Source organism: Cibotium barometz, chromosome 25, assembly GCF_041138505.1.
Source record: "Cibotium barometz isolate CiBa-2024 chromosome 25, ASM4113850v1, whole genome shotgun sequence".
Taxonomy (NCBI): domain Eukaryota; kingdom Viridiplantae; phylum Streptophyta; class Polypodiopsida; order Cyatheales; family Cibotiaceae; genus Cibotium; species Cibotium barometz.
The window spans coordinates 39,212,744-39,226,134 of record NC_141070.1 but is presented as its reverse complement, the minus strand read 5'-3'; the positions used below and the strand labels follow the sequence as shown (position 1 = coordinate 39,226,134).

The 13,391-nt window shown below is 38.3% G+C and overlaps 1 protein-coding gene across 1 annotated transcript; it reads left to right on the top strand.

Annotated features, from left to right (window-relative positions):
- Window positions 1–4,469: 4,469 nt before the first annotated feature.
- On the top strand, window positions 4,470–8,024 carry LOC147624554 (receptor-like cytoplasmic kinase 176). Its single transcript, XM_086819569.1, has 4 exons — window positions 4,470–5,930; window positions 6,395–6,652; window positions 6,784–6,909; window positions 7,066–8,024. Exons 1-4 carry the CDS (start codon window positions 4,950–4,952, stop codon window positions 7,702–7,704), a joined length of 2,004 nt encoding a protein of 667 aa, XP_086675695.1. The 5' UTR covers window positions 4,470–4,949; the 3' UTR covers window positions 7,705–8,024.
- The last annotated feature ends 5,367 nt before the right edge of the window (window positions 8,025–13,391 follow it).

Sequence of the window (13,391 nt, the reverse complement as noted above, 5' to 3'; positions counted from 1 at the left end):
GCCCTAAGGTTGTATTACTAGCACTTAAGGAAGTTTATAAGGTATTTAGGTTAGTCTATTATCCCCTCAAATGCCCCCTACATTCAAAGTGAGCTTATTAATTTTAGTGGCCATCACAAAAAGGACTCGAATAAATATGGATCACACCCTTATGGGAAAAGTACACTTTCAATACACTCCAAGGAATGCATGTTTTCTTGGAGGACCTAAATGTCAAGGCCATCATTAGATGACTAAGGGGCTAGTTAGAATTATAATGACACGGTTTGAATTGCTTGTTGCTTGTTTGAATTGCGGTAAAAAATATTTATTTATTTCAACTAATCAAACAAAGGAAAACTTCTTAATCTGCCCTTTTTTGTTAAAGTCATAATACATGCCATTTTATAAAATAAAATATAAGAGCTACAAAAATATAAACTATCTTTTTGAAACAAATAAGATGATAATAACACTAAGTGTGTTTTTCAACAAATTAGCATTTTTTTGTTTAAATCATTTAAATAATTCAATAGATTACATCCTTCTTGTTAGCCAATATTATTTTCCATGTAAGATAAGGCTACATAAAGCTTTCTTTGTTGTGATGTAACACATGACCTAGATATACTTGAAACTATGTTGTAATTTTTCTTTGATAATTCTAGGAATTAAAAAATATTGACAAAAAAAGATTTTACTTCAAGAATATTGGTGCATGTGCCTTTTGTTGGCATACTACCATACTATCTACACTAGTATGATATTGGTTGACTAATCATATGAAAAAAATACCATACTATAGCTATATAGCATCATGAATAATCATGACATTGCCACACTTTTTTATTGCTAAAATAAGAACACCATGATGATTGTTGACTTTTCTCATCAAAGGTGACTTGGCTTGTGGGGTTCCCTTGAAAATATGTACATATGTGAGGTAATAAATATAATTTATAGCATGTGGTTATCAAAACCTAGTAGTATGTGGCTGTCAAAATCTTGTGGGGTGTGCTTTTGGGGTTCCATTAAAAATATAGGCACATATGAGGTGAGTAAATAAAATATCTAAGTGTACATGATTATAGAAAGCTTAATTCAAGTTAGTATGACATTTTCTTCGTTGAAAATTTAAGGTTTTCACAAAAGGAATGGACCTAATCTTGAATTGATACATGATATAAGATATTAAACCCTATTTTAAATAAACAAAATAAGCACAATTTTTTCCTAGCAATTTGCAAGCATACATTCTAGTTTCTACTAGTAGATGGATCTTTTCTTGGAGAAGAAAATCTTTCTTAGCAATGGTGAAAACGAGGTGTATATTTTAACTTCATCCTATAAAGAAACATATGCAGAGAATTAATAGAACAAGAGGTTTTTCATTAAATAAAAAGAGAGGATTGTTTATTAAATAGACAAGTTGGGATGCCTTCTCTTAAACTCTTTAACAAACATTTTAAAAGTTATACATGAACTTATGTGTCTAAATTTTCATGCTGATTGTGCATGTAACACTCACATGCTCTTTGGCAAGGCCCTTTGTACACTCTTAGTACATGTCATTGAAAGCACCCCCCTTTAGTAACGATAGTTGAAAATGAAAATGTCTCCTTTTTCAAAATTAAATGTAGCTAGTGTAGTTTTGGATCAAAGCTCAACAAGTTTTCCTTAGATGTAGAGCAATTAATCATACAAGGCCTAAAACTAGTATAGCTTTAACAAGGTAAGTGAGAAGTGTTGGAATTTTCTATTTTGACTTGTTGTGCCTAGAAACGCCACCAAAATTGAAGAATTATAGCCTAGATTCAAGATAAATTGCTTCTCCTCAAAACAAGACAACATCACATGGTTTCCACATGGATTTGAAAGGAAAGAGGAAGAAGCAGAGCCCCCCCCCCTCTCAAAAGCATCCATGTTTTTCTTGTAAAACGAGAAAGGTCTCTTGTTATATTTTTACAAACTTTGTCCTTTACTAATATTTTTTTATTGAAACAAACTATATATGATTCTTTTCATACCAAAAAGGGGTATACAATCAAAATTCAAATGTAAGCGTTTAATTCCATGGAAGCTTCTTTATTAATCTTTCAAGATTTGAAGGCAAACTTTGGTATGGACACATATTTGCTTAAATAATATCTAGTGTTCACAAACTTTGGTATGGACATCTATTTGTTTAAATAATAAATTGTTCACAAACTTTGGTATAGAAACCCATTTGTTTAAATAATAGAGTGCTCACAAAAAGCTAAATATTTCAAGGCATCATGGCACAAGGCTTGTCTTAAAAAGAGGCAATTATTTTGGGGAAAAAAAGAGAGTTGAGTAGTCTTAAGGAAGACACTCTTGGAGGTGAGGGCATGATGACATCCTTGGAGTTAGGAGCTTGGGGAAAGGAAGAAAGAAAAAGCTCCCTTGGAAATGAAATTGTTGGATGTTTGCAATGGTGGGAGCATGGGAAGGGAAGGGCCCTATATGTTCTAAAATCCTCTTTTGGAAAGAGCAATTGAGTCTTACACGTAGGTAGTGAGTCATGACATGCTTGGACCCAATGAGCAACGAGCCTCATGAGGAAGCTAAAGCTGGGTTTAACCGTAAGAATAGTACCCCTTGATAGAAGGGTTCACATAGAGGAGTGTAGATGGTGGCTTTATTCCATGGATACGATGCCTAGGCTTGCACCAATTTCTGATGGACATCCTTGCTCTTGAGAAAACTAATGGCTTGGGGCAAAATGTCCTAAATTTGACTTGCCAATTTTAATGGGCATTTGTAATTATGAAAGATTTTGACATTAAAAATTGCCAAACCCACCACGTACTTGCTTTTTTGACAAGCATTCTTCCCTTCAAAAGGGTGTACAAACTTCCCAATTATGTCCTCCATGCATGTTTGGTGATATGTTAGGGTGGGGGTTGGGAGGGGGGTGCTTCTTATGTGAGCAAAAACAAGCACACGCCCGTCAAAAGTTAAGCATGAGCGGACATGGAAGTTGCTAAAGAATAGTGTGCCTTTAAGTCGTGCAAAAACCACACATGTAGATGCACGTCTAACAAAAAAAAGAAGGTTCCTTTGAAGAAGGCATGCTACTTGATGCTCTTCAAAGGCATGCTACTTGATGCTAGGCCCTATAAGGCACTTATAGTGTCTTTAGATACATAAAGGTGTTAGGGGCCTTGGCAAAGCATTCTCAATGGGATTCACTCTTTTGTGCGAGTTTACCCTTAACATGTTATGAAGGTGTGTATAGGGGAAAAAAAGGGTGCACCATTTTGTTGGGGAGAGAGAGGAGAGAGGAGAGAGAGGCAAATTGGGCGAAAGGCTGAGATGATGTCATATTCCACGTGTCATGCCCATGTGCACCACCTACCAGATTTTAATTAATTAATTAACTTTGCATCGGAGAAAATGGACCTTAATCCCACAACTAATCATCCCTGCAGCAGCTAATTGTGCTTAGATACAATAAAAAGGATCGTAGAATTGCAGGATTTGTGATTAGATATAATAAAAAGGATCATAGAATTGCGAAATTTGTGATTAGTTATCCATTGTGGGAGAGGATCAATTAATTAACTGAGACACTCCAGCTTCAAAAGGATTATATTTATTTTTATTGACTACTTTCTTGAACCTCCCTGTCGTTTTATAAGCCCATTCATGCATGCTGTATCACTTTCACTTCAAATTTCAAACCATCACATTGGATTGAAATTTCAACACTGAAACTAAACACCAGCCAGGAAAAAATGGAGACCTTGTGACTGCTGTCAATTATCTCTGCCCCCTTTCTTTGACAAAGTCCAGTAACTGAGTTATAAGTTAGCACCTACAATGCATCCACCTCCCCTACTCAGATTATGAGTAGCATGCCATACATGTGCTAAATTCCTCTCTTTTTTTCCCACCATTTTTGTGGCAATTGGACCTTTTCTTTTTGGTTCTAGAAAGCAGCTTGATAATTATATTTCCTTTTTCTCTAATCCACTCTCTCTTGAATTTTTTTTTAAAAAAAATGGCATACATGATACATCCAATTTTTTGTATCTTTTTTCTGCAAATGGAAAACTAGAATAAATATATGTTGCAGTTTTGAAATAGAATTATTTTAATTTATTTGGCTCACCGCCCATGGTTTGAAGGTTGAATGAGAGGGACAACAGATCACCATCTTCTTGTATGACATTTCCTTCTCTGGAGTGTGCGTGCTTTTTCTGCTTTTATTTTCTTATGTGCTCTCTTTACTACTTTTCTTCTGTTCTCTCTCTCTCTCTCTCAAGGGCCCCCTTCCTTATCCCACAACTATCGCCTCCTGATGTTGAAAAATTCCCCCCCCCCTCTCTCTCTCTCTCTCTACCTAATGACACACACGTTTGACTGTAATCACCTCTCGAGTCTCCTGCTCTCTCTGGCTCTCTCGCCCTCTCTCTCTCTCTCTCTCTCCATCGTAATCCATAAATTCTTGCCCCTTCTCGGCCTCATTTTGTAGAGTGCCTCTTCACAAAGCTGCCCTCGAGTGTGCATCCATGAGTTTTTCCTCATGGTACTCAGCTCTACCTCCAGCACACTGTGTAAGGAAAGCCGCAAAAAACAATTGCATACAGCAGAAAGCCAAGTAACAGCTTCCCTAAAGAGCAGAAACCCCTCACAACAAGCGCCCAATCGAGCTAATCGTAGAGATAAAGCCCAAAACCAAGCGCCCATTAGAGCCCAAAGGCAGAAAACCAGCGCCCAACAGCATTTGTAGAGAGAGAAAGTAGCCCAAATTGCGCCCAGCAGGGCAGAAAGCGGGAATAAACAGTACCCAATAGCAAATTATAGAGAGAGAACGCCCAAAAGCAGGCAGGGCAAGGCCCCAGAGAGCGAATCGCACCAAAAACAGGTGCCCAAACGAGCAAATTCGCAGCAAAACCAGAGCAGATTGTCTCAAACCACGTACCCACCACCAAGGGAGTAGAAAAATGAGGTGTTTCTCAGTTCAGAGGCCCAAGAGGAGATCTAATGGGGGGGAGCAAGCAGGGAAACCTGATGATAACAGTGTTGAGGGGGAGGCCAGTCCAAGGCCTGTGTTGTCCGCTCCACCAAGCTTTAAGAGCAGAGTGAAGGTAATTCAGAATGCCCATAGGTTCATCAACAGTAATCCAAAGCTCAGGTCTTCTCATCCCAGCTATGGCAGCAGGGAGAGCAGGGATGCCACTGCCACCACCACCACCACCGCCACTGCCTCCTCACTCCTTTCACCTCTGATGCCCGTCAGTGGCTGTGTTCGTGCTCGCTCTGCCACCGAGCTTGGCTCATCCTTGTTTGACGTTGCCACTGCATACAACTCCTCTCAAACTGAGCAAACAGCCTCAAACATCGGCAATCATATGCCCATGCCCATGCCCATGCCGCTCCCTTCACCACAGCCCTCCCCCCAATTCAATGCCTACCGCCTTCCCCTACCCACTGAACATGCCAACGGCGTCTCCCCGCTTCTTATTTCACCCACACTCATCAACCCATCCTCAAATAACACTCTTACAACTTCATCAGCATCAGCATCCTCCTCCTCATCAAAGCTTAGCCCATGTCCAACTGGCCATTATAATACTGCATCATCATCATTGACGACCACCACCACCGCACAGATCAGCCAATTGCCAAATGGTAATTATCCCACTTCATCATCATCAACAGCAGATAATGACAGTGGATTGACCAAAGGCAAAGCTTTCGTATCTGAGCTTCAGCCTCTCCCACCTCCCAAAGAGGCCATCATGGTTTCTGGATTGAGGTCTTTTGGATACAACGAACTTGCATCTGCATGCCAAAACTTCTCCGATGATTGCTGCATCGATGATGCTGATGGGTGCTTTACTGGGACTATCAAGGTTAATGGGAAAACAAACAAACCTCAGGATGTTGTAGTCGTTCGAACCCAGGAGACATGGCAGCAGCAGGTAATTGCTAATAAGATGGGATTAACTAGATACCATTGGTTCCTGCTTCCTTAGCACTAAAAGATTGCTGATAATGCATCACTGGATCAGGTTCCTCTCAATATATATTGTGTGGTCTTTTTTTTCAATCAGATCTAATGTGTATGTGCTCTCCTCAATGCATATTGATGGCCTGTGATTCTCATAGTGATATATACATATGTACTTTTATATTCATCCATGTATGTGTACACCCATATATACTCACATCCACATATCCATCCCGCATGCATGCCTGCAGATGTACACACTAATAAAAATCCAAAGCTTCTATGGTGTTCCCATGTCCTCATTCCATTTGTTTGAGATTGCAAAATTTTCACTCTCTTTAAAATCGAGCACACTTTTGTCGTTTTGTCCATCAATCAAATCTTGATGGTAAGCATTGTAATTCACACAGTCTGGTTGACTTTTGATCCAATCAGGGCTTCTGGGAATGGTTATCAGAGCTCTCGGCAGTTGCCCACCTACACGGGCCACACGTGTGTAAGCTTGTTGGGTTCTGTGGTGAGGATGGGAGCTCAGAACAGATGCTGGTGTATGAGAAGCTACAGAAGGGATGCCTAAGCACTTTATTGTTTGAAGTATCAGATGTTCCACCATTGGATTGGCCCACCAGGATGAAGATTGCTCATGGGGCAGCTCAAGGGCTAGCAAGCTTACATGAAAGATGTCCGGAACAAGTGAGCAAAAAACCTTACATCTAGTGACTTTCAAGTCACTGTCTATGCCTGCACTGGAGACATTCACTTTGTTAAGACTTAAGGTTAATGGGAGCACTAACCTCCACCTTGTTTATATGAAATTATTGCAGGTTTTGTACAAAAATTTCAGAGCATCTAATATACAAGTGGATGTTGACTACAATTCAAAACTCTCGGGTTATAGATTTGTGAATACTTTGGATGCTAGGAGTTATACCAGCCAAAACAATGCAAGAGTATGTTTGATGCATGTTGACATGCATCTATGGATCATAATGGCCATAATTTGATGCCTTATCATTTACTTTCTGTTAAACTAAGGACCTAGTTTTTGGGCCGAATGAGGTCCCAAGTGCTCTTAACTTATGTTATTACATTTCTTTTGGTGCCAGGTGAATGCTTATCGGGCACCGGAGACGGCGAGTCGAGGTGAGGTTACACTTAAGAGCAATGTTTGGAGTTATGGGGTGGTTCTGCTTGAGCTTTTGAGTGGCAAACAGAACATGGATGAGAGGACAACAAAGGATGAGAAGCACAACCTCGTGAGATGGGCAAAGCCCTTCTTGATGGATGAAGGGAGGCTTTTCTTGATAATGGACCCAAAGCTACAAGGAAGGTTCCCATCAAAAGGGGCCAAAATCATAGCAGATTTGGTCCTCCAATGCCTACAAAAGGACCCTAAAAAGAGACCCACCATGAAGGCAGCCTTGCATATGGTGAAATGTGTGCAGGAAATGAGGTACACAACAAGGTTTCCATTGAAAGAACCCACAAACAAAAGCAAATTTTCTTCATCTTTATCACCATCATTGCCCACATTAGGCCCTTCTTATGCAAAAACAAGCTTAATAGATCAACAGAAACCATCTTATAATAGATCACCCACCAAGTTTGACCTTATTGAGAGCCCTCCATTAAGGCCTCTCATCATCCCACCACGTTGTTGTGCTTCAACCTTTGCAATGGAGGACATTGCCCATCATCAGCAAGAGTACCCCTCTGCACCTCTAGGACGTGTAACAGGCTTTTAAGGCTCTATATTAATCACGTGTTTAAGCCCCTATATCACTGTCTATAGTGCACCAAAAGAAGGGTAAAGCATTACAGGTACTGCTTGTGCTCTACCATGTAGATTATTCACCCACACGTGCAAGTCGGCCTCAGCACGTGCTTAGTTTGTTGAAACTTGAGGAGTGTTAGCCCTCCTCAAGGTGTTTTGTAAATATAATTCTTTTTCAAGGCAGATATATATTTATATATTCTCTGCCTGTGCCAAGGAGCACTTAGCTTTTCAAGGAATCAAAAAAAGAAATCCTTGGAAAAACAACAAGGCATTTAATATTTTGTCCAACAAGAGAGTTCTTTTTTCCCCCTCCCCCAAGTAGAGCCTTGGGAAAATTCCTCATGGATATTAGTGCACTTCCCACAACTAGAACAAAAACCATCTCATTATTTATAAAAGGATTTACAATCACTGATAAACTCAGTAACCACACGTGTATCACTCATTGTGGAATAACCTAATTGTTGAGAATATTGCACCAAAATGATATTGACGTTTGAGTTAACAAGTGTTGCATGTTCTTGACAACATTAATTATATCTTTTTGCAATATTAATATTCATTTAAGATGTTTCAAGTATTATTACTATTTTGTTCATTAGTCTTAAGATGAGGAAAATTTATGTCAAGATAAAAGCTTCAAGGAAAAGTGGCCCTTCTGCCTCAAACTTCTATTCTTAAGGAGTGTTATGTGGTGTTAATTTGATGGTATGGGTCATCAAATTCATTTTATATACATACACACGACATTTATATCTTCTAGCTTGTATCATCTTATGTGTGTATGTGGAATGTGCCTCTGTGGTATGGGACACTTAAACTTGTTTCATATAGTAGCTCATTTGATTTGACTATTTCATGTTTCTATTATATATTGATCGAGTTTTCCACTCTAATCATGAAGCCATTCTCTCATAGATTTATGCAACCGAGGATAATTATAACCCAAGAAAGAGAGAATGTTATGAGAATCACTCTTGTGTTATTAGGAATTATATTTTTTATTTTATATTGGGGACGCCCGTGTGTATTATAGTAGAGTTTAATAGTATGGTGGTCTATTTCTCAAGACAACGTTGGGATTAATTGATGTAACTTCTGGTCTATGTCGAGGGGGAGATTGCACCCAATGAGTTTGTCCTTATGTCGAGGGGGAGATTGCATCCAATGAGTTTGTCCTTATGCTCCCATGAATAATTTTTATTCTATGGTTTGCATTGTGATTTGTTGAAGTTTAATTCATGCTTTGAGAAGAGTATACAATGCTACATTTTCACAACTGATAGGTGAAGCCCCAAGGGGGGTGGTCCATAGGTGTGGATGATGTGCTATAGAGAGTGTCTGTGGACATCTTCACAAGAGATGCACAAAAAACACAATATTTACCTCTGCACTCAATACTATTTTAGCAATTTGTGTGGAGCTTGTTGGTTAAAGCAACATTATGAGTGGTGGTGGACACCAGTTCAAACTGACGAAAGGAAGTCTAAAGTGTCTTTTTGTAGGGTCCTCCATATTGCTTTCCCCCTCATTGGCCCTTGATCCTACGAACACAAAATGAGTCCAATGTTTGGGAAACATTTTTGAGTGAACCTGACATGAATCCTTCTCACCATTGGCTAAAGAGAAAAAGGAAATTTTGAACAAGCATTTGCTTCATAATTTCATCCAATGAACTACTATTTTTTGAAAAATTAGAGAAGGCATTTTTCCTCCTCTTTTGGGGCATATTTTTCAAAAGTTGATCAGGCTCCAAGATGAAGTGAACCCGTCTTTTTTGGTACCCTGAATGAGTGAGCAAGAAGTACCAGACTTTTTTGCAATTCATGTCCATGACTCAGCACGACACCTCATCAAATGTCATGTCTATTCAACTGAAGTGTGAAATTGAGAACGAACAACTTTTCAAACACTTTTCTGTGTTGCCTTGGCATACTCACAAGAATAAAAGTCTAAATGACATAATTTTACACTTGAACTTAAAGAAATTTTCATTACTTGTAGTGATTATTTGATACCTTTGGTATCATCAAAATTAAAAAAGGGTGGATATTGTTCTCTTCTATAAATATGTTACCTCTTGTTAGGACTATAGCTTGGAAATACTAGTTTGTTAACTAGAAACTATAACTTGAGACACTAGATTATACTGTTGACTATAATAAATTACTTGATGGAATAATAAATCTAAGTAAATCTTGGAGAATATGTAGATGATCAGAAGATGGTTATAAATTTCTAGAATTCTTATAAACTTAGAAGGTGGAATACTTTATTAGGGTCAACTAGTTTTTATTATGGCCTAAGAATTCAATAATTTCATATTTTTTTCTTGGTTCCTAGAATTTGATCTTATCTTAACAAGTTACACATAATTTTTTTTCTTAATGTGATGATCTTGATATTAAATTAACTTGATACTTAGCTGATTCTTTCTTATTAGCTCAAGGTGGTACATGATGTTATAAGCTTCCTATTATGTCAGGTTGAGTAAATTTACGGAGACTATTGTCCACTATGGCTTTTTATCTAAATCTGATAGAAATTAGAAAAGACTACAATATAATATAACCAAAAATACAATATGGAGACTCTTGTCCATTATGGCTTTTTATCTAAGTCTGATAGAAATTAGAAAAGACTACAATATAATATAACCAAAATACAATAGCAAATATGAAACTGTTTGCAAGCGTGAATTTATATGTACCTCCACCTTTAAATAGTGTCGGTTATGTTAACCTCTTGCTTGAGATGTTTATCGTAGATGAAAATAAAACAATTTCACTAGACCATAAACTCTATTTTTTGAAAGTCCTAGTAAAATATATTAATACTCCAAGAACAAAAGTTAGAGTTGTGAATTTATTAGCCTTTTGATTATCCTTCCTACTAACATGGACAAATTTGTAAAAGTTTATAAAAGCTCTTTTAACTCCATTGAACTCTAATGAAGTTCTTGCGAGTTGGGACTCCTTACCTTGTATTTCCCTTTCATTTGTCCAATGTCCAATTGGGAATCCCCTCTGACCTCTATCTCTTTCACAAACAATTCTCTAATCCATAAATCAATACATTATTATACTTAGTCACATTATTTGATCTAGCATTAGGAAATTCCTTACCCTTGTCCCATACCTCATTTCCTTGTGCATCAAATAAAACCATCCCCACATTGCTTAGAGGGGGTAAAGGCTCCATCAAAATGAAGGATGGAAGCAATTGGTGGTGTCTCCAAATTTCACACATTTCTTCCTTTATGTCTCTTTCCTCTTCCTCCTAGATTAAGGATTGTGGCTAATTTTATCGCTCCAAATAAGATGAAAATTCTTTGTTGGAAGAAAACCTTTCAACTCAACATTATGTGAACAAGATCTAAGATCAGTGTTGGTATGGATCATCTGTGCAATTTCTCAATTGAAAAACATCTTAGACAAAAGTGAAGCGGTGGACCATTATGCTAAAAAATGGAGATAAATAGAGGATAACTATTCTTTACTCAAATGGATCTATAAAAATTTAATCACAGAAATGTGTGGATTTTGAAGAGAGCTTCATGCTCAGTTTTTTTCTTTCAAAAATGAACAATGAAGTCAAAAGTTATGCCCATTTTATTAAAGGGATAAAAAATTATCAAAAACACCCTAAAAGTAGTAGTAAACAAAGAATTATAAAAATAAGAGATCTTTGCAGCCATATAAAAAGTTTTGAGGTTGGACACCCAAACAAAAAGTTATAGCCATTTTAGTAAGGGGTAAAAACTACCGAAATTGCACTCCTTTCTGACATTTACACAAACACTCTTGCCTTGTGGCTTCTCAATGTTTCAAAATAGAGAGCAAGGGTATGCAAGTGCCCCTAGTAGACTTTGGTTATCGAGATCTTTCCACATGCTCACTATCGCTATAGAACCATTGGTACCTCCAAGGAAAGCGATAATAAGACAAAATGGATACCTCAAGTGATACCTTTATGGTCACTAGTTTTACGAGGATTACCAACTCCTAAATCTTACTTACTTTGATTTATTGAAAAGAGAATAGATAAGGCATGGAGGTCTAATGCTAAAGCACAAAAGGAAATTTCTAGATTTGGGAGAAAAATAAAAGAAGCAAAACTGAGTGATATAGCTAAAATGTGTGTCAAAGACACAAGAATGTACAAATGGGGAGGCTTTCTCATTCATTGAGAGCAAGGATCCTTTTAAAAAGACAAGGGCCACCTCAAGAGGTACCTTTAAGGTCACTAGTCTTTCGAGGATCAACAACTCCAAAATCTCCCTTACTTTGATTGATTGAAAAGAGAATAGACAAGGCATGGAGGTCTAACGCGCTAATTCACAAGAGAAAATTACCAAATTTGGAAGGTGATATAAAAAGAATCATTATGAATGAAGCACAAAACATTCCAATAGGACATCTTGGTTACATAAAAACATACATGGCATTTAAGAAAAGTTTCTTTTGGCCAAGATTTAAGAGGGATGTATTGCATTATGTGAATCGATGCCTGTCATGTTAGAAGGTTAAAGGTGAGAGGGTTAAAATGGTAGGGAAATTACATTCCTCTAGACATTTCTCAGATGGAATAGTACATAAGTACAGATTTTGTCACTCGATTGTCTTCAGTTCATGCAAGATATGATTCTTTCTTAGTAGTAGTAGATTTGTTTAGAGATGGCAAGGGAGTCCGTCCTACGGTTGGGAAACCACTTCTTATTCCCAGGTGCTCCCACCTAGCCATGGTAGCATATCTATAGCCGATATGTAGCCGCTTATGGGAGGATGCTGCACCATCGCCAAATTCCCTTATACTTTATGAAGAAATCATATGCAAAGTTTGTATTAGGACTCGAGGTGGACTATAGTACTGCTCGGGGAAGAAAGGAAAGACGGGAGTAGAAGTAGAGAGATATCAAGGAGGACTTTGCCGGGATCGAGAAGTCCATCCTCTCGCAAAGGCTTAAGGAGTAGTAGCAGGAGAGCACCACCCAAGGACCTCTACACATGGGTCAAGAACAGAAGGGCATAATGGTGACGGAGCCCATCCACCTTGAGTAAGCACAAGCAAAGCCCTCTAAAACCTGCCTTGCCATTTTTCTAGAAAGTATTGATGCAGGATGGGTACAGGGGAGCCTAAACTATCTACATAGGTGTATGATGAATGGGGCCAAGGAGATAACCACACTACAGGCTGAAGTAAGATAGAAGGAGGCCGCTATTTAAGAGTTAAGAAGCCAACATGCACCACTCCAGGAGGAGCTAAGAAAAAGAAGAGCAGAAGCAGCCCATATGGAGGAAATGAAAATATAGTTAGCATAGCTCTCTAGAGGACAGACGAAGAAACAAAATGGGAGGTGGTTGTACCAAGGGAGGCCCTGGTCCAAAAAGAACAATCAAACAAGAGGCTCCAAGAGAAGGTAGACAGGGATACTGTAAGCCAAGATAGGGCCAAGGGCCAGATGAACATGATTAAAGAATAACACTTGAGGATCATAAGAGAAGTCCAGGCCAGGACAGATAAGGATAAGGTGGAGCTGGTCAAGGCAAAAGCCCGACTAGCTGTGCTAGATGTAGAAGATTTTCCTGAGGTCTATGAGTTGGAGGCAGATAAAATGGAGCAATGGGAGAATTGTGTGATAGAGGATATAAAGGA